Here is a 22,829-nt window from a genome sequence, read left to right on the forward strand (position 1 = left end):
TTTAAAACTCTATGGGTATTGCAAACTTTGCAATAATGGTCAAAGGAATTTCCTGTGGCCATAAAAAAAAGCAGTATGGAAGAACATGGCCATATATCACAGATTAACCATGCTTTGGCAATATGTCTGGCTGCATTTTACATTAGGTCAGAGAATATAGAATATAGAATATAGAAAAAGGCATAGAAGGTAAAACTGAAAGTAAGAAAAAAATCTAGCAAAGATAAGAAAAGATAAGCTGAACAGAAAACCACACCTCATTCCAAGGAGTTTAAAGGTTTAATTCAATGCTTATCGAAAACCTTTGAACTGTATTAGAAAGAACATTTTCTGTGGAACGACTTTATCATCTTTACTTTGCTTGGGGCAAGTTCATTAATATCAACTATTCCTAACATATTCTTTCATTCAGTTTCTGTAAGACACACACATACACACACACAATTTGTCTTACAGAAGCTGTACACACACACACACACACACACACACACACACACACACACACACACACACACACACTGTTTCCCCCAAAATAAGACATCCCCTGATAATAGGCCCAGGGGATGATTGGGCCTAATCAGGCTTTTGAGTGCATGGCAATAAGGCCAAGCGCTTATTTCAGGGTTTAAAAAAAATATAAGACAGGGGAAACCCGGTATATGTGTGTGTGTGTGTGTGTGTGTGTGTGGATAATGGGCAATTAAAGCGAACTTTTTTTTTTTTTTTACAAAATATGTATTGTCAAAGACACTGCTTACATTAGTTATGCTTTATACCACTCATTGACTAATCTTTGTAATAAATTAAAATTCAACTCATACTATTCATGATAATGGAAGTCCAGTGAGACCATGGTGAGCTAGAAGTCCCTGTCTGAGCAGAACAATGTTTACAGCAGAGATCACAGCAGAATGCTGGAATGTGATCAGTAAAATCTCTCTCGAGGAAAGAGATTGTGACATTGCCCAAGTGCCCTTCTGACAGCCATTCCTCATGTGTAGACTGCAATAATATTTTTTTTTTGCAGTTGAGTAGAGTTTTTGCAACTCAGTATAGCTTTTGCAGTTGACTTATGAATTAAACAGCTGGGAGTGAAGGGATTTCATCTAAGATCACAATCATAATGCAGCCTTTATGGACAAAAAGTGTGATTGATCTCATTCCTTAACCAAAATTCTTTTTTTTTTCTTCCTGCATTTGACATACTAAGACCCTTTGGAATGGTAGGCTTTTATTGCATTCACTGGATGAGTTTCCTTCTCACAAAAGAAGCTTTAAATAAGAATTTAAGGATTTGGAAAAATGTTATTTTGGGGGATAAAAAGCAAAAGCATATTCAGAGAATTAAAAAATGGGAAACTGTAGTTCCTTTGTTTTTGGGGAGGAAAAAACCATAAGAATCCTGTTTGAATGTTTTCAACATTTTGTTTTCTGCCTCAGTTTCTCTGCCAATAATAGAAGCATCATATAATTTGGTGTACATCTGTATGTACGTACGTACGTACGTACATACGTATGTATGTATGTATTATTTAACATCTAGACTGCCCATCTCATCGAGGCTACCTTAGATAGTTTTCTGGTACCCTTCAACCTGACATCCTTCAAATGCATTAACTTTATAAATACTAGTATTTGTAGACGGAACCACCAAGAACTGTAAGGGTTTCTAGGATACTCAGGTTGAGGAAGGCTACCTTAGATCCGTTTTCTTAACAAATTTTCTTCAATTATACATAGTTGCCTTTCCCTTGTACTCATTGTAGGTGCTAAGGAAAGTTTAAAGCTTGTATTGTTTGATCTGTGGTGATGCTGAATTTTAAGGCAATATAGAAATTTATTTCTAGCAGTGAGGTGCAGAGCAGGTTCCAATTCAAGAATTTTAAGTACACGGCAATAAGGTCTCAGCAAGGAGTAACAGGGAGATTTTTAGCTTTCTCTTCCATTTATAAAGATGTGACTTAGATGCATCTTGTATTGAACTCAACAATGCAATACCAGTAGAACTACTACTTGGTGACTAGCCCCATCACTACCTGTTCCAATCATGGAACACAACATATATCCTGAGGCTAGAGATGCTTCAGCAAAGCCATAAATAAGAAAAGAATCGAAAGGAAAAGGAAAATACCTTAGTATAAAATGCAGCCTTTTTGTTTCTTCAACATTCAATAGGTTTCTTCCAATATCCATGAAATGAAGACACATCATCTATCTTCCTAGAAGATATAATTTGTCCTTTCTTTAGCTTTAGATATGCATGTTGCATTTTTTGTCCAATGCATTTTAAAAACTTTGACATCGCCAGCAACTCTTGATGAAGTAGAGAAGTATGGTGGCATGATGGAAAAAGGGGTCATTAATTCACTTATAGCACAGTATCAGTAAACAGAAAATGTAAGAGACAACAATACAACCATGATCTGGACAACAGATGGAACTAAATAGCACTGCTATTGGTCAATATACAGTACAACAACAATCAGACTCCTGTCCAGGTTCACAACCATAATAGTTCAATACTCATGAAACCAAGGAATTGAATGGAACATGCTGCCATCCGGCCCAGTAGCTGCCTTGTCATTAGAAACCCTCAGCAGCAGTGGTCACTTCAAGTCCAAGCAAGCATTTACAGTATGTTTCTGTATGTGGAAGGAAATATGATTTGACTAGCCAGCCTCTGGCTAGTGAATATGAGAGGGAAAAGAGGAAGGGTGATGCATACCCAGTCAAAGAATACATGTTTCCCTGGCTCACGACATATTACTCAGATTAATCAACTGCTGGAGTACTTCTCAAATGGAAGGACCTTGCATAGTGAATAATTTCACTGCTGAGGAATTTAGCAATTTAATAAGTTAGAATGTAATTATATATTTGCTTTTGATGAATAGGACAGCAATAAAAAAACAAAACAGTAGAAAAACTGTGGAGCTTTCCAAATGTCTTCCTTCAATAGATACATTCTTATAGATTAGGAAGGAAGGAACGAAGGAAGGAAGGAAGATTTGGGATGATGAAAGTTATTGGGATGAATGGAAGTTGTAATCCAATGTGTGTTGAGGGACTAGGTTCAGAAAAGTGGCAGACCACTTACCTATAGGAATAGCTGGAGGCAAAGAGACCAGTAGATGTAAACAGGAACCAGCTTCTACCAACTAATTTCATTCAATGCAATATGTGAAAATATCTAGCTTTGAATTGAAATAATGTATTTTACATACATTCCTTTCACTGCTGTAATATCAATATCTAACATAAAATGACCCCTTCCTAAGCTAATCTCTGTGAAGCAGCTGTTCCTGTGAAAGCCCAATTACTATTATACTTGCCTTATTAGATATTTCTATGTTTTAATGATTGTGCACCAAGGCAATTGGGGCTTTTTAATAGAAGTTTAAAACATAGAGAAAATGCCTATGGTAATTTGTAAGAGGAGTTACTCAGACTCCATAATCAGTAGCAGCAGGGGAACACTAGTGTCATGCACATAATAGTGATTCTTTTTTTAGTCTATAATTGCAATAGTAGACTTTTGGGGAAAACCCTTTGCAGTTAAAGGACTGGAATCCAACTCTGCATTTGTTTTATTCAAAACCGTGGCTCTAGAGAAATGATTGGCAAGTTTGATCATATCAATATTTTTTTCATCAATATATTTTTTCAGTACTGATCATCAGGCTGCAATTTCAAATATGATGAGAAACCCAGGAAGCTATATAACTATATAATCAAAATTCATATTCATGAAATGGATATACTGCTGTCATATTCTAGAAGGAATTGGGTTTTGTAAGAGGTTTTTCTACCAAATTTAGAATAAAAAACAGACTCACATTCGTGGGCATGCAAGATCTATTGGACACATCTTTTCCAATTTACCAGATTATCCAGAGCTTTTACTATTCAGAAACTCTTTTTACATTATTAATTGGGCCCTAGCCTCTTCTATCAATTCCTTCTATAGATCTACCACAATCAGGCCTAGGACAAAGGTTGGTATCCAGGGGTGAAATCTAAAATTTGTTACTACCAGTTCTGTGCGCGAGGTTTGGTGGTGGTGGTGGTAATGTGACTGGGTGGGCGTGGCCAACTTTTTTTTTCTTAAAAAAAGCATTTTTTTCTACAAGCTCTTCAGCTGAAGAGGTTGTAGAAAATATGCTTTTAAAAGCAAGCCTCTGACGATCCCATCTGAGCCGCGCAATCATCAGAGGCTTTTTTTTTAACTTTTAAAAGCATTTTTTTGGCCAAAGAGGTTGTAGAAAATATGCTTTTAAAAGTAAAAAAAACAGCCTCTGATGATCGTGCGGCTCAGCTGGGAATGGGGGGGGGAGGCGCAGGAATTTTTGCTACCAGTTCTCCGAACTACCCGCTGCCATCCCTACCGGATCGGGCAATCCGGTCCGAACCGGGAGCATTTCACCCGTTGATATCTCATCTAGACCTGAATATCTCATCAATTCCCTTAACTGTTGCTAGTGGTTCTCAACCTGTGGGTCGTGACCCCTTTGGGGGTCGAATGACCCTTTCATAGGGTTTGCCTAAGACCATCGGAAAACACATATTTTCAATGGTTTTAGGAATAATTTTATGATTGGGGGTCACCACAACATGAGGAACTGTATTAAAGGGTCGCGGCATTAGGAAGGTTGAGAACCACTGATCTAGTGGGACATAGGAAGTGTGCCTTTTCCATAGCAGCCCTGTTCCATGAAATATCCTTCTCTCTGGCATCAGGCAGGCCTCCCATCTTTCAGACTGGTAGAAAAGTGGTGTAGGGTTTCCTGCCTGGACAGGGGGTTGGACTAGAAGACCTCCAAGGTCCTTTCCAACTTTGTTATTCTATTCTATTCTAAAAATATAAAGACCTGGCTGTTCTGCCAAGTATTAGGATTGGATCTGGCAAAGGTATTGAGTGGGGCTGTTGTTGTTGTTGTTAACTGCCCAGAATTTTGTGTCTTGCTGGGCAGCTAAGTCTTATATATAAATAAATATATTTCCATGAACAGAGATATTCTGGCCAAAGCACAGAAAATGATTCTTTTCTGATCCACCTAGAGAACATGGCCTCATTGGCTTGATGCCCTTCATATCTGTTGATTTTCAATGTGCATCTAACTAAAGTTCAGGATGGTTGAGGAATTAAGAGACCTGAAACCCCAAACCTCTACTGTGCACAAAATTAGGGTAGATATTGAACTCTCAATATGGACAGAATGAGAGAGAACCAGTATTAGGGGTCTATGAGTGTTAAACCATGTCACTATATCCTTAGTACAGAACAAGGTAGTTATAAAGATGAGTCATACCAAGCTGAGTGGAACTGATACCTACAAAGATCAGAATTGTATAGGCAATGGTTGCAGGCACAGGCTTTTCCTATGGCAATCTATGAAAGCCGAAGTTGTACTTTGAAGAATCAGGACACAACCTCAACATTATTATTTCTTCCACTAGCTCATTATTTTCTTGCCCCAGGCTGCCCCACAACTCACAACAACACAAGCTGTCCTTAATGCCTGGCAAGGTGTTCTTTTCCTGAAGTTTTCACCCTTTTTTCTCCAATTTTATTTTGCATGGTTGTGGCTAAAAAAGTTCACTTTTTGTTTCATCAAAATGAAACACTTTGTTCCAAAATATTTCAGGCTTATCAAGGTTTTATTTTGCATAGTTTAGATGATGTCTTTTGTGATGAGGTCATAGAAAAAAAATGCCCTTCTGACAATTTTCTCTTGTATGAGCAATGCTGCATGTGGACTGTCGACAACCACAACAGCGTCAGCTAAACTTTTCAGAAGCTGGTTTCTAGTTATCTTTGGGGGAGGGAGGCTTGCAGATCTGGCCAATTTTCAGAAATTCTAGGAAAATCTTTCTTAGTCTTCCAGTTCCTGCTTTGATTTCAATAATGTCATGTAACTTCCATTTCTTAACAATATTTTCCATACTGGAAATGGGTAGCTGGAAGTGTTTAGAGATCTTTTATAGCCCTACTGTGCTTTATAAGTGTGAATTATCTTCACGTTCAAATGATCAGACATCTGCTTAGAGGAGCCCATGGCTATTAAAAGTAGGCAGAACAGCAATCACAATATTAGAGATAGAAGAACTAGTATTTGTTCCTCTGTGGAACTGTGTTCATCTGGATAATAATAAACCTAATGTTTGGGGCTTTATTAATTTACTTTTTTAAAAAAAAAATCAACTAGAATGGTGTTTAAAATTCACTTGCCATATTCACTATTTTCTTATTTTGAATCTGTAAATAACTGCACTTGAAATTTGCACAGATATATTGTGTTTTACTTTGTATTATGTAGAGACTGCCAGTCTCTGTTCACAAAGGGATTTATTGAAACAGACCAATTTGAGCGGGTGGGGTGGGGATGGTGGCAAGTTTTTCTTTAGATAATTTGCAGGCAGACCAAAGAAAAAAGAACTGGCAGGAACTCAACTAAAGAAGGTCAGAAACCTAAAGTCACAAAATGCTAGCTCCTGAAATGTTACCTGTTCAGATCTCTAGAACTGAGTCCTTCTCTCCATCCATCCATCCATCCATCTAGAAATGATATTCCTTAAATGGATATATAATCAATTTTTTCATTGATTGGGATCAATTTCTAATTCCCAATTTGGACTTGTTAATAGAATATCTTGCTTTTTCGCTAAAAACATCTATTATTTGCATCAACACTGGAACAGTAGTATAAGGTTTGGAAATGAATATATGAATGTCAACTGGAAAACATTTTGTGTTCAACTGAGTTATGGACGTTAATTAGTACACAGAGTCTGGTTTTTACCTGCTTTTGATATAACTATAATATAAATTAAATGCCACTGATAAAATTCCCTTATCAAATATTTCATCATACAGTTGACAATGTTGAGGCACCAAGAAGTTTATAAATGTTTTATACCGCTCAATGGCGAATCCATCTAATCCTGGTATTTCACCACTTGCCATTTTAAAAATTATTTGTATATTATTTATCTACCTCAAAGAGAGAAGCAAGTTAAGTTTTATGTATCATATAACTGGAATAGATTAACTTTATTTAAACAATCTTTTATATCTACATTCGATACATTCTCTGATTTGCTATAGAATTCTGAATAAAATTTAAAAAGTGACAGTTTAGATGCATTGAAGTTTTATATATTTCATCCTTTTCATCTCTAATAATTGGAATTGCCCTATGTTTTTTTTTGCATTAAATGAATAGCCAAATTCTTACCAGGTTTTTCACCATGGATGTGAGGGCCATCTGGCTGCGTCACCTCTCATTCCATTGATCAAAAGGACTGATATGACTGATCCAGTTAGCTAGACAGGAACCCTTTCCTCCACCATTGGTCCATGTGCATCCATGTGCGTCAGTGGATGACCATCCCAGAAAGAGTGTACCAAGCTTTGTCAACAATATACAATAGCTGTGTTCCCATTAGAATCTCCAAACAAGCTGTTGGATCCAATAGCAAGGAATTATGGATAGGTAAATGAATGCCTGAGTTAAGTATGTTGTGTTAATGCAATCAATGGTACTTTCTTCCAAAGAAACATGACTAGGATTGTACAATCAGAATAGAACTCCTCTATTAATCTCTCAGTAGACCTTTTGTTATGATATCTTGTATTAATGTCAACACAAGAAACTCTGACATCTCTTCAGTGAGATAAATCCTATCACTACAACATATTTGTCATTGATATCACAGCATGATTTTACAGAGTAAAGTGTCTACTCTTCCACTGTGATAAGTTTTACCTATATTACTTGATCTGATGATATAGCTAATGTTCTAGTAGTTTTTTTTCACCTGTCACACTCCTCTCAGACCTTATCATTTAATAAGATGGTTCAAAACTGGTGGCATATTTTCTTACTATTTTGATATGTGAAAACACATAAAGACTTTAATCCCTAAAAAAGCTTTGCATAAATATTCTTCCTACAGCAGACTCACTTCTCCAAAAAAATGGTATAGTGCAAAACCACAAAAAGTTTGGCTAGCTAGGCTGTGAATAATTTGTAGATTAAAGCAATTGTGAAGACAGAAAGTATCTCTACTAACATGCCTTGTAATAGTTTTCCTAATCTCCTAAATTGCTCTGTACTGTTAGTTAGCAAATATCTTTAATACGTAACTGGATTTTGATAAGCAAACCATTATTAGAAATAAATTTAGCTGATCACTAGAATTTATCCACTACTTAAATTCACAAGCACTGCAGAATTAAACCTGTTCATGTTGATCTATGTACATATAAAACACTTTATAAAATTTAAGATTATTTTCCCCATATGAATGTTTTAGAGAATATTACTTTGTGATGTACTAGAATACTGGCATGTGTCCAGAGATTTTCAGTTGTGCCAGCTTACAACTTAAAATAAATACATTTTAAAACACATCTAAATAAATCAGGATTCCTTAGAAGAATGAAGGAACAACTCCATACAGCTCCAGTATGCAGATGAAAAACCTCTTATTATAATACTTTTCTATAAAATAATATCCTCTTTTTCTCCTACAAAATAGCATACTAGGAAGAAAAACTGAGACCTTGGCCAGAAATAAGCACATTTACTCAGTGTTGACAGCACAAACATGCAGTATCAATCATAAATCTGAACTAGGAATAATCCTAATATATTCATTATTTCAATAACAGTCTTATCAAAAGAAAGGGTATGAGATCACTTTATAAGATATGAAATTAGATTATAAACAGAGTTATTGGATTTTTAATATGAAATTCCGGAAGGAATCCTGAACTTAAAAAAGCTAGTAGCTGCATAATATTCCAATTTACAGCAATCACAGTCTATTATTTCAATGGTGATACTAGGAATCTCTTTTGCACTTCACACTACAGATTTTACTTTTCACTCTGCACACTTTTGTCCTTCAAGCACAGCATGTTCCAAGTAAACAGAAGGAATTGATGCAATTTGGATTAAATTGTTTCTGTTAGGGGCTTCCCTGCCTTGGGCTGCTCACAGCTCCAAGTGAAAATTTGCATGCATAACACAGAAAGAAACATACACATATAAAATCCAACCCTTGCAGCATCAAATATACCCAGTTTAATCTTGTTTCTAATAGGGATAGCAATTAACCTCTAGGAAAAATAAAAGCAGGTTATAAAAACAATATCCCCTATCTCTCCACTGCCTGTCCAAACCATTAAATATTGACTATTTAACACTTCAACTATAATACCTGGTTATCTTACCAAAAAATAGGTTCCAGTTTTGAAAATATATTTGGTGTATTTATTTATTTGATTTTTATCCTGCCTTTATTATTGTCTATAAATAACTCAAAGTAACTAACATACCAAATAGCAATAGCAATAACACTTAAGACATATATACCATTCACAGTGCTTTACTCCTTTCTTCTACTTTCTTCACAACTACCACTCTATGAGGTGAGTTGGGCTGAAAGAGACTAGCACAAAGTCACCTAGCCATCTTTCATGCCTAAAACAGGACTGGAACTCACAGTGTACCAGTTCCCAGGCCAGCACCTTAACCAATACACCATACTGGCTCTATTCTACACTTGAGATGTTTATTAAGAAAGTGCTTTTCAACATGTGGTGAAATGTTTGAAGGCTCAAGTTTCAAAAGAAATACTTCTATACCTATTTAAGCCACGTATGTAAAACCACAGCATTAAGATACCTCCACACAAAATTCAAAACTTGGTCATTTTTCTTTCAAATTTGACAACTTATGTTAATTTAGCATAGTGAAACTAAATATATACTTTTAATTAGTACATACTGTGATAAATAAAACAATGCAATGTATGATATGAACCATTGGATTTGAATCTTTCTACATGCAGAATTCCTTCTACATGTATTCATATTCATATTCAAAATAAGGCCACCATTAACTGTGCTCCATGATTATTCTTTTCAAAAGGTGCAAAATAAAGAACAAATCATTACAGTCCAAAAGATCTCTCTGGAAGGACTAAGTATCACAGAATCAGGGTCTCAGTATGTGCCAATTTCTCAAAGCCACACACATGACATGTTCATAAACATTCTTCCATCATCTCCTCATTTCCAAACCCCATTATTTCTAAAGAGATCTGATTGGCTAAGAGGATTGGGAACATGATATGCTGCTTTTCACTCCTGCCAATTCTAATCTCTTTTTACAGTGCAACAGCTCACCATCTCACGACTTTAATGGACTGTGCAAAATGAGCTTTGGGGCTACCTTACCAGTACAAAGCAAGTATCCACAACACCACCACCAAAACTGACCCCAAAAAAGGACAGTTGTTGCAGATAGGTAAGCAAGGAAAACAAATCCACCCTCATCCCTCGAAAATAAAGGCTCTTCTAAAGTTTGCATTGTCACTGTCTCCTTTTTTCCCCCTCCTCTCCTATTTCTACTTGCTTCTGTTGAATGGATATAAAACTGCAAAATTACTAACACAGAACGTGATCTACTTCACTGGCAATTAACTTGGCAGATAACAACATACTTAATTATTCGGTAATAATAGAGTGCCTCATCCTAACTTTGTCAGCCAGACTATTTCCTTCCCGTCTCCTCCAGTTTGTTGTCCATTATCAGCCACAAAGGCAACAATGTAAAAACTCCAGTTAAAAACAATTCTCGCCAGGTTCGTGCAAAATCGTCCCCATGAAGCGACGGGATGGGGCGGGAAGGGATCCCACTGGCGTTAGCGTGGTGAACCACTCCTGGCGCAGGCAAATATGGGAAGTCGGGTCACGGCTACATGGTACTGGTGGCGAGGAATTGCTGGGTTTGGGGTGGGAAAGCTGATGATGGTTTGCATCGAGACAGAGAGAAAAAACCCCGGTCTTCCTTTCCTTTCTCCTTCTTGATGTGTGTTTGTAGTACTCTGTTCACGGCTGTTTTAGCTGGTCGGAGAACACAATTATCCCAGGGGTAAAGCGAAAGAGTGAGCTAGCAAAGGCATTTGTCAGCAAGCCAAGTTTTCCAGCATCGTGAGAGATTTGCAGTAACAATGCCAAGAGTAAATGAAGAGGATGGGGGAAAAAAAATAAGGACTGGGAAGTAAAGAAAAAGATGGAAGGAGGAAATTATGGCCAAGAACTATATCACCGGTTAGAAACAAAGAACGCACAGAAATACTCTACGGAGAAAGGAAAAAATGTGGATGAAGCAAAAAAGCGAGAGAAAAGAAAAGCAATGATTCCACCCTCTCTCCCCCCCCCCCACTTTGGGTTGGTACAAGTGAGTAGGGGGAAGGAATGGAACGTACCAATAACATTTATGAGGGGACGAAGAGGACATTGTGACATCTCCGAGATGTCTAGCTTCCCAGGAGGTCCTACGTCATCCAGACTGGGGACAGCTCCTTAGGGAATGGCCTTCAAGAAGGGAGCAGCTTCGGGCGCCGCGGCTCAGCGGGCATGGGGGAAAGTCCGCCTTTCCTCCCCCCTCCTCTGGCAGGCGAGGTGGTGTGTCCCGTTCCTTTGGAGGGAGGGGCGGCGGGGGCGGTGCCTTCCCTCACAGTGACACACGGACCCGGCGCAGGGAAGAGGAGAAGGAGGCTGTAGCGGGAGCGCTTGGGAGTCGTAGCGGCGGCGGTTGGGAGTAGCTCCTAGCCTCCAGCATGGCCGGGTCCATAGAGACGGCCGTTCCACCCGGCCGCGAGTTAGCCTCCTCTTCTTCTTCTTCTTCCCCATCGGCCCGGCATTGTTGCTGCTGCCGCCGCAGAACCATGCCTGCCTTACCCGGCTTGCTATCGTTGGGTTTGCTCCTCTCCCGCGTCTGCTGCGGTGAGTAGTGCAGAAACTTTTTTTTTTTCCGGGAAGGGGGCGGCGGCGGTTCGCCGGACCAAACCAGTTTCCTCCCAGAGTCCGTCCCAGCGTGGAGCTCGAAGGGGGCTGTGTTGGGAGCGGAGTGGCGGGCGGGGACTTCGGGGAAACTTTTCTTTGGCCGCTCCGCCAGCGAAGTTTCGGTCGGGAAAGGGGGCGGCGGCGGCGGTGAGGCGAGAAGTAAATGCCTCACTTCTTAGGAAAGGGGCCGTAAAGAACAGCGCTAACACACACACACACACACACACCCCAAACACCGCCGCCTTTCGTTCCTGAAGGCGTTAATATTTCACCCACATGTATAAATGCAGCGGCGGAGAGGTGATAGGGGGGCTCGGGTGGAGCGGCCGCTTCTGGGCTACGGGACCGGCCGTGGCATTCGCGAGTGCAGGCGGAGAGAGACCCCCAATCCAGCGGGGACGGAAGGAAGGCGGGGAGGAGGGGGCGGAGAAACCAGGTAGGGAAAAATGGGGTGCGTGAGAGGAAAAAAAAGAGTGCCATGCTGGGCATTTCTCGTTCGCGGGGCTCCCACCCTCAGCTGCGAAACTTGGTTAACGTGTGTTGCATCGTTTGCAGCGGACTAACTGGGATCCGAGCTATTGGGAATAATAAACATTGGTGACCGTCGCGCCTTGAGCGTCTCTCTCTCCCTCCCGGTAGGCGTCTCTTTCCGGCGGCGAGCTGACGAGAGCGTCGAAGCCTGCAATTCATTCTTTTAGAAACGTGTTCGTCTCTGCCTCAGGCTTTTGCGTTTCTATAAAGAAGCGCGCCTCCGTGCGGGCGTGTGGGGATGGGGGGGGGGAGAGAAAGGGACACACGAAGTGTGGTGTCCCGCTGCCTTGTTATGGTTTGTTGTCGGCGCTGTTGCTGGGAGTTAAGAGCTTGTAGGGATTCCACTTGTCACTACTTGGAGCCGCCGCCGTCGCCGCCGCCGAGACCGTTACACGTCCAGCATTCTGGGAGGACCGTGACGGGGCAGGGCTGGCTGGAAGCTGCGTTTGCTGCCTCCCCCTCGCCGTCTCGGCTGATGAGGGAGTTACCTCTAATTGAGGGGTGGGGAGGGGGTGGAGGACAGGCGGGTGTCATTAAATAGTTGGACTCCGCCCTTTTCAATACATTCCATTCCGGATTCCCTACCTTTCTCGGGATTGGGCGGGAGACGGGTGGGGGGAGGGGGGAACCTCCACTAACTGATTAGGATTGGCAAATAACTACTTTGACGTTTATTAGCAGGTGCTGAAGTGAGCGCGGCTGTGTAGGACTTTCGAGTTCTCTATTTCAGAATCTTTTTTTAAGTCTTGAGTCTACTCCTTAGATTATTATTTTTTTAAAAAAATCAGCGATACCAGTTAGAGGGCGGAAAGGCAGGTATTGGTAGTTCCGTGAACTCAAAAGAGAAGTGAAGACCTGGCTAAACAATAAACATAAACACCATAAATCTACTTTGGAAGGATTAAAGGTGGATTTGTGTGAAGTGATTGCAGAAAACAGCATGTAAAGATTATTGAACTTGTGCAGGACTAATGCTGTCTTATCTGATCTTCTGGGAGCTTAATCAAAAGTAAATACTGCTGAGTTTGTTTCAGGGCGAGCAAGAATGGCATTGCAAACTAATTTTCTAGCCATTTGTAGCTGGAATATGAAGGACAAAGGATAGTTCTTAGTTGTTTGTGTTAGTTCTGCTCTGCCATGGAGTTGTGATATGAAAAGGGGGATAAAATATCCCATGGTGAAATATTTTGGGTAAACCTGGGTATACAGAAGACTACCTACCACAAGAGTTAAATGGCTGCATCCTTCTAGTTTGAAAGGTGAGAAGAGTGGGCATACTGATTTCACATAATGCTTTACTACTGTAATAATGATTGTGACTTGTGATCTGAAACACAGATTTTGAATGGAAATAAAATAGTCCTGTATATGATAGAAAGCTAATCTGGGGGTGGTGGTGTTAATCATAGCTTGCTTATTATGGCTCTTGAGTTTTTCCAAGAGTAAGTTTTACTAGTTAAAATATGTTGAAGTTTGACAGGATGATTTGGTATTGGGAAAGGGTGAAGACGGAAGAAGGATCAAACTCTAATGCATCCTTAGAAAATTGTCATTGTATACAAATTCACAATGCATGAGAGCATAAGAAAGCTTTTCTTGAATTTAAATCATTTGAACATAGGGGAAATTGTTATATTTAACACAACATAAAGAAAACTTAATTTACTGTGCCTTTGCATGCTATACTCAAACAGGTTTTAATCCATTTCATGGCTTGTTATTTTGTGTACGCAGAGATCAATACCACTGAACTCAGTGTGTGATTTAAAAAGTTAATGCCACCTCCATTTTGCTGGCATACCTTTAGAAGCAGAATGAATTCAGTAGAACTTAATTTAAAACACATTTGGATAAAATTTTAAAATGTTGACAAGTTATAGGAGTTACGTTTGACATCTAAATTTGTTGAGAAAAATATGGCTTGTAGGAAAGCAAGGATATCCTTAACATTGTGTTTGTAATGAATAGCTATTCCCACAGTTCCTATATATATCCTTTATTTTGTAGTTTTCTTCAGAACATGAGATGTCTTTCAACGTTCAGTATTGTTATTAGATTTTATTAAATGTTTCAAACCTGTTTGAAGGCTATCTAGTGAGAGGTCTGTTGCCTTTTCAATAGTCCTAAAATTTGCCTCAGTTTCTGGAAATGATTATTTTTTTTAGCTTTTTGCTTTATTCTAGTAAGCTTTATAATACAAACAGTAAATTGGCAGTCAGTTGTACTTCGTTTATAAGTGCATATTATAACTATCTTATAGCTATTCACCATAGAAAACTATTTATGAATTCACATTCTCTCTTACTGAGCTTAGTTTGAAAAAGTATGAAGCCAACTTATTTCTCAGCTCTATTCATGTTTTTTTCTACAAGAGTTATATGAGACTGGATCAAAACACTTGTTGAACTCCAAATGATGTTATGCTAATTATTTTATCAACTAAAACAAAATTTTCATGCCACCAAGAATTTTGAGCTAAATTTGTTGCAGAATTTCTACTCAAAATGAAATTTATATAAAGTGATTTGTCTAGCAAGGATTAAGTTGGAATGTGTGAGCATTATGTATGCTTCTTTACCATTAGATTTGAATAAACCTAGAGTAAGTTCTTTAGGATGTCATGCTATCCATAGGACAGGTGATTATGCAGCCCTTTCTCCTACTGCTGTGTCATCTAAGCTGGAAGTAATATCTGTACTTCACAGTTTATACGATGCCTCATAATGTAAGGGAATTTAGGCACTACCAGGAATTGTGACAGGTGTCTGATTATTGGACTTCTTGGCTCCTGGATAATTCCAGAAAGCAGTAAATATGCCAAAAGGTAAGAATTTGTTGCATTGGGATAACTGACCTTTATTCACATGCATACTTTAATAGTTACATGCAATTAGGGTATTAAACACTACTATTTATATAAGTCATTGCTCCTCCTCTGAAATAGTCAAGTTAAATTGCAGTTGAACTTCTATTCCAATTGAAATACTTGACAATCTGTGTATATACTTTATAGAAAATGTATACCATGTTTGATTTAGAGAAATCAAAATGAATGGATAGAATTATGTTTTGTGCAAAGGTGATAATGCAGGTTTTTTGCTGAATGTGATAAGAGCATATAATGAAAATAGAGTATGCTTGAGAATAAATAGAAAGCTATGTTAAAGGCTCAACAATGAACAAGAGTAAACAACCCATAATGTCTTAATCATTTAATATATGTATAGATACACATATAAGAATGCTTGTTATAATGTTAGAGATATGTTGGTTGAGGATGTGGATGTGTGAGAATTTTTGTCTGAATTTTTATGCTAACTGAAAATCCAACCTGTTATACAACAAATATTGGTTCAGTAAAGAATATGGATTTGAAAATGTACAAAGACTGACATACTTGTTCTTTACAAAGCAAATTAAAATAATTATTGTAATTATGCATACATTGTGAAAATCTACCATAGAAAAAGTAAATTTGTATACTTTGTTAGAAAGATTTCAAAAGATGAGAAAGTGATTGGAGAACTTTTTAAGATTTGAAATTCTGGCATAAAGTTAATGGTTAGCACATATTCCGTTTCACAGGATGTTCGTTGAAAGAAGCTAAAAAGTCTGAATAAAAACTTTTGCCCAATTTCCTATATAGAAGTGAGAATTAGTTGTGTCAGGAGGTGAGATGTGAGTTGAATGCATGGGAATGGAGTGAATTCATTGGAAATGGAATAGTTAAAGGTCCATACTTATCAGATTGTACTCCTATTTTTTCAAAAAAATAATGTATAGGGATAAAACCTGAAGTGGAGGTATTCACAATTACTAGAATTTCGGTTTAAATCCCACCCATTTATCAGCAGAATATTCAAGCTGACTTCAAGGTGAGTTTGAATGCCATAGTGAGGTTACACTATGTTTACAGATAAACATCTGAAAATAAATATATGTACAATCATAAAGTTCGAAGAGACCATGCAATCTATTGTATCAGATCTTCTTTTACATGCAGGGATCCAATCTAAAGTACTCCCAACAGGTGATACTTTAATGTGACCAGGAAAGAATAGAAGAATTAACTCTTATGTAATTAGTTATGTATTTATCATTAAGAAATCTTTCCTAATATTCAGTTGATGTCTGCCTTCCTGTAATTCAAGACCATTATTCTATATTGTGCTTGTGAAGATGACAAGGAACAAACCTTCATCTATGGCATACTATCTCCTTTTAAATACATGTATCCTTTTCTCAAGGTCAAATATACCAATTTTCTCATTCTTTGCAAAGTTGTGCTTCCAGGCTCCTCATAATCTTCATTGCATTATTTTGTAACTTTTTTCATTTTCTTTGAATGTTTCTTTTATACTGAAGGAAAAAACAGTATGATTATGCAGTCTGAAAGTCCATCTATGTTCAGGAGCAAGTTTCCAGTTATGTGAACAATATCATTAAAATTGCCATTAGTGAAATGTAGTAGCTAAGTCTGAATATCAATACAACGAGGTAATGCAAATGAAAAATAAATGCTCCAACCTCCAAATGTGAGTTTAGTATTGGAGGAAGGATAGAAATTGGAAGTTCAAAAGCATGCAAATAGATAAATAGGTACCACTTCGGTGGGAATGGAAGAGTGTTCCATGATGTCTTGCTGACCACATTACTGTGGAAATATCTTTGGACAGCACTGGCTTAATGGCCCCCAAAACGGAGATGAGCACCCGTTCCTGTAGTTGGCAATGACTAGCGGAGTAAAATCCACCAGGACTCCTTTACCATTATCAGAAGATGGTGGTCATGATCAGTCTAATTATATCTTGAATTGCATGGAATCATACACACTTCATATTTGAGAAAGTGCATGTATCTGTTTGCATATCTTTCTATATTTTCTGAGTAAAGATTTTTGGAACTAACCTCCTTCTATTACAGTATTACAGTGTCTGTAATACTTCGTATATGTAAATAAAAACTCAAGTCTTTTGCAGTGGCATAAAAAAGAATGGTTTATTTGCAGGTAATCCTTAAGACCACAATTGTACCTGATTTTACAACCATTTTGCTGATCACTGAATGCAAATCACTGCATTTGCTAAGCAAATCACATGGTCATTAAGCTAATTGGGTTTCTCCCATTGATTTTGCTTGTCGAACCCCCCCTGTGAAGTTTGCAGAATGGCAATCACATGACCCTGGGACGCTTCAACTGTCGTAAATACATGTTAATTGCCAAGCACCTGAATTTTGATCACAGGACCATGGGGATACAAAGGTGGTAAGTGCGAGTAAACACTTTTTTGGTGCTATTGTAACTTTGAATGGTTGCTAAACAATGGTTTTAAGTTGAGTACTTGTATCAGGGTGGATGTGATTTAAATCGAGTTGATTTAAATCACAATTTAAATCATGATTTAAATCACTAGTAAAAAGGCTTGATTTAAATCAACTCGATTTAAATCATAATTTTTAAAGAGCAGCTGTCATCTCTGCTACTCCTTTGACCCACTGTTGACTCACCGATAGTCCCAGTGTTGCAGAATATACAGCCTCATGCTACATAACTAAGCTCCATTTCATGTTGAATAAACTAAATTATTTATGTATCTTAAATAGAAAACTATCTTACGATAGATTTTTACCCCAAAAGTTTTTTATTAAAATAAATTCGATAAAAATCAAAAAAATCCAATTTAAATAAAAAAAAATCTGATTTTTTTGATTTTTTTAAAAAAATCATTGATTTTTATCCACCCTGACTTGTATAGATAATGTTCTGTATGCTGTATATCACATTCAAAAACTAAAAGATGCTTCAAACCATGTTGCTATAATGCAGAGGGAAACTTTTCTGCAATTCCTTATAGTAAATGTGTATTTCTTTTAGTTATTTGATACCAACTGCATCCCAAACAAGATACATCTGCTTTAAGGAGTTAGACGCATACACTTTTTGTCTTAAATTTGAAATGCTGGGAAGCCATTATTTAGTGAAATGCTAGCAATAAAACTGTCCATTTTTAAGAAAAAAGTACTGATTCATTAAGGTTTATGTTAATACAAAATTAAACGTAAAGAAGTAATCTGGGAAACAGCAAATCTACGATTTAGGTTTTGTCCCACATGTCTAATAAATGACTTTAGGCAAACAGCTCCAAATCTTGATGAATGAAAAATGTTCAACTATCTTGTAAATAATTATACATGTAAATATTATTATAAAATGGAAACATTAATAAAGGTAAAGGTTCCCCTCGCACATATGTGCTAATTGTTCCCGACTCTAGGGGGCGATGCTCATATCTGTTTCAAAGCCAAAGAGCCAGCGCTGTCCAAAGTCATTTCCGTGGTCATGTGGCTGGCATGACTAAACACCAAAGGCGCACAGGACGCTGTTACCTTCCCATCAAAGGTGGTCCCTATTTTTCTACTTGCATTTTTTACGTCCTTTTGAACTGCTAGGTTGGCAGAAGCTGGGACAAGTAACGGGAGCTTACCCCGTTATGCGGCACTAGGGATTCGAACTGCCGACCTTTCAATCAACAAGCTCAGAGTCTTAGCCACTGAGCCACCGTGTCCCTTTTGGAAACATTAATACATTTGTTCTAATATTGTACAGGTAGTCCTCGACTTAACAACAGTTCATTTAATGAACGTTCAAAGTCATAAAATGGGGCAAACTCACTGAAATGTTTAATTTAGCAACTATAAATTATGAGCTCAATTGTGGACGTTACTCGAGGATTATCTATATTTGCAAAATTACTAGATATAAAATAATTTTGAAACAACTATTGTTAATGTTTTGAATGAAATTCAATAGGCTTTCTGTGCTACCTGACTTGAATTTTATTAGGAATTCTTTAATCAAGACCAATTAAGTGAATAATACTTATTCAGAATACTAGCTTTCAGCATCTTGTTCAGTTTTAAAAATTGTATGTCTGGACACTGCAATGTCTTAATAGAATGTTTTCTGAGCAAACCTTATTCTTCAAACCTTTTTTGCAATCTTAACATTTCATGTAGCAGATCTGTGACTTAAATCTTCAAACATGTATTCAGGACACCATTCTGTATGTTTTAATTGCATTCTATCTATTGGTTCTTATATAAACAATGTCAATTTTCATTCTTCACAAAATCTGATATATTATGCACTTGAAGGTCAATTTTATTCCTAGAGCATAACTGAGAAGCATTTGACAATAGAAATTTGTTTTGTTTTCTTCAGTATCCATCAGTCTCCCCTCTTTTAAGGCTTGGCTCAACACTATATACCTCAAAGATTCTGCAAACTGGATGTGATACTCATCCCCTATTGCAGTTTTCTGTTTAATCTCTTATGAAGCTGTTTTCAGAAATGAGTATTAAAAACCTTTTTAAAAATTGCCATTAAGATTCTATGCTACCTGAGAGGGAGCATTTGGTTTTGTTGGGCATGTTCTTGCTACTTCTATTTTTCATATTTTGGTATCTTCACTATTTCCAACTTGCATCTGTTGTAGCATTTTCCCCACCAGCCATTCCTCCCACCCACCCTTTAGATAGCCAGTTTTCTTGCCATTTCAACAATAACAGAACCATCTCATCATTCATTTCTTGTTTTCTTTTCCAACTGGCATTTGGAGATAGTTACTCCTATCATATTGGTAGTGTCCCATGACAAAGGCAAAGAAAAAATGAGTGTGAATGCAAAGAGCTATATTTTGAAGAAAAAAAATCAGGTGGAAAACATACTAGGCGTGGAGATTAGTTTCTCTACTTGAAAGTACGTCTCCACAGTGACATCTTGCTTTAAAATGCCATGTCCATTAGCCTGTAATGGAAGACTTTTATTATTAACGTTATTTTGTTATCTTCAAGTTGATGTATGGCTTACCATAAATAGGTACTACAGAATGTAATTTGAAATGTTCTGTGAAGATTATTTTGGAGAATTTTTTTTCTGTGTATAGGTAGCAGTCATCAGTGTAGTGAATGAATACAGTGTTTGCTATGATCAGAGTACATTATTCTTGCCTTGTTTTATTTCTGCTGCCTGTCTTACTAATGTGTATAGCATAATAAATCATTCTAAAATTATATATTAAATTCAGACTGAGCAGTATCTAAATTGGTGGGAAAAACAGTCCTATTAAAACAGAAGAATTAATTAAAAAATAAGGATCTGAAATATACATGATTTCATTATATATCTATAACGGAGAAAAAAGAAATAATTTTGCTTCCCAAGGAGAGAATTTTATGATTGCTATAGTTATAAGAAAGTATCAGATCTTCAAGATGGGCTAGGTTAGAAAACAGACAATACAAGGGATATGGGAATGTTGTTTTATTGTTGTAGGTTTTAATAATAGAATTTAACCAATTTTTACTGAGCCTCCCTTATATGAAACCTATACAAAGTATTATTTTATTTTATGCATTCATTGTTTAAATTCATTATTTTGAATATCTTTCAAAGTAATGAATGCCTTCTCCTTTCTCAGGACTGAGTTTCTCTTATTTTCACCTAACATTATTTTATGTCTTCTTCAAAATTATATCCACATTCCTCTGTAGAAAGTGTTACATATAGCTGATTCTGTAGAAAAAGAAGAGTAGATGGGAGGTGCTGCTGCCTGGGAAAGGAGTGTTTGAGATCCTTAAATTTGTTACTGGGAGAACTACATTTTTTGTAGTGTTATAATCTGGTTCTCTCTTATCAATCTTTTATGTCATAAGTTCCAATCAACAAATTCATCAAAAAGCCTGAGTCTTATTGTGGTGAGGGGAAACCACTTTTTCCAAGAAGAATGTGTTTGATCAAGGTTTTTAAAATCTCATCTACTGTATGCATATCAGTTTAAGAAATCATTGACCTAATTCATAGCAATAATCTGTTAGCTATATTTTAAATCAGCTGTAATTTTCATTTTAAAGAATTATTCACACAATTGTGAATGTACACAATTAGGAACTATTTTCAGTCTTCTCTTGGTAGCCATTGTTATTGGCCTAGTGAAAGTTGATGGGGGGGGGGAGTCATGGCAATTGTGGACACCTTCCTATATGAGGAACAATAGGCTTCTTATATCTGACAGCAGAATTCCTAACCATCAATATATCTGAAAGCACACTTTAAATGCTCATTATTAGGAACTTGCTTAATTAAGCAAGATCAGATGATCACTTTGCATTTGGCTAGATGGAAATATTGCCAGACTTGAAGTAATATTGTAGAGGTGCCCCAGTCTCCTTAGGAACATCAGTCATCTGCCATTCATTGATGATCACAATACTGATGTAAAGAAGGAAGTAAATAAACTATTTTTCTTGAAGATGACTGGTTTGTTTGTTCTTCCTTTGTTTAGTCAAAATATGATATACCAAAAGTAATCAGATTGGAAAAGAGTCTGCAGAAGGAGAAGGCATTGAATTGATTAAAGGAGACACTTCTGGCCGCAAGAGGGCATTCCAACCTAGGAAATAGAAGGAGAGAATGCTTTGAGATCATTAAATAAGTTGAGTGGCATATTATGGTTAGTTGTACATTTAGGCAGGTGTTTACTGGATTTGCCATTTTTTTCCACCAATTGAGCCTAACCCAAGTACCTGGAATAGACAGATGCTGTTTTTGACGGTGTTAAAACATCATTATGGATGTTAACTGTTCCAATAAAGCTGTCTCTTGTTATTGACTGACAGTTATTTTATCAATGCCAATGGTGTTCAAGTGGTGTTCCAGATATTATTATTATTATTTATTATTATTTATTGAATTTGTATACCGCCCTACTCCCGAAGGATTCAGGGCGGTGAACAGCCAAATAAAATACATATAGTACAAATGTTAAAAAACCATTAAAATACAATTAAATAATTGGCCCGGAAAACGAATTTAAAACACCTCAAATTCATAAGACAAATTTAAAATTTTAAAATTTTTAAAAACAATTTAAAAGAGAGGTTAGGCCAGGCCGGCCTGCTGGAATAGAAATGTTTTAATGGCACGGCCATTAAAGTGCGCAGATCCGGGATCCTCCGTATCTCCGGGGGGAGCTCGTTCCAGATGGCGGGTGCCCCCACAGAGAAGGCTCTCCCCCTGGAGTTATGGGATTTTATGGGATTGCATCTATTGCTATTGGTACCGACTTTGCTTTCTTTTGCCACAGTTCTATTTCTGTTTGCTGACTTTTGTAGAAGAAAATTTAAGAGTTGTAGTCTATTATTTAATTGCCTCCATAATTTTATATTTCCATCATGCAGGTCCAATGGTTTTTAATGAATTAATTCTCATGAATTCAGGACTTCCACTTTTTCTCTAGAATATAAAGTTGAAAATGAGCCAGCATAGTGATGAGACCAGTCCTAATCTCTACATAACCTTTTGTCATGAGCAGGGTGGATTTGATTTAAATCGTGTTGATTTAAATCACTAGTAAAAAGGCTTGATTTAAATCAACTC

General features: G+C 37.3%; 1 protein-coding gene and 1 long non-coding RNA gene across 3 annotated transcripts in view; one reads left to right on the top strand and one right to left on the bottom strand.

Moving 5' to 3' along the window:
- Positions 1–1,857: 1,857 nt before the first annotated feature.
- On the bottom strand, positions 1,858–11,441 carry LOC148113327 (uncharacterized). The gene is made up of 3 exons (XR_015734426.1): positions 10,513–11,441; positions 7,236–7,460; positions 1,858–2,219 (listed from the first exon to the last, which is right to left on the bottom strand). It is a non-coding gene; the product is annotated as an uncharacterized LOC148113327 (long non-coding RNA).
- A 109-nt stretch (positions 11,442–11,550) lies between these two features.
- The window catches only part of NECTIN3 (nectin cell adhesion molecule 3), a 64,703-nt gene continuing 53,424 nt past the window's right edge, over positions 11,551–22,829 (top strand). For both annotated transcript variants that reach the window (XM_034413223.2, XM_034413213.2), the window contains exon 1: positions 11,551–11,800. In XM_034413223.2, coding sequence (XP_034269114.1) covers positions 11,635–11,800 — 166 coding nt within the window. In that variant the 5' untranslated portion in view covers positions 11,551–11,634. The remainder of the gene's footprint in view (positions 11,801–22,829) is intronic.

This window comes from Pantherophis guttatus, chromosome 5 (assembly GCF_059756535.1).
Source record: "Pantherophis guttatus breed Tessera chromosome 5, ASM5975653v1, whole genome shotgun sequence".
Classification (NCBI taxonomy): domain Eukaryota; kingdom Metazoa; phylum Chordata; class Lepidosauria; order Squamata; family Colubridae; genus Pantherophis; species Pantherophis guttatus.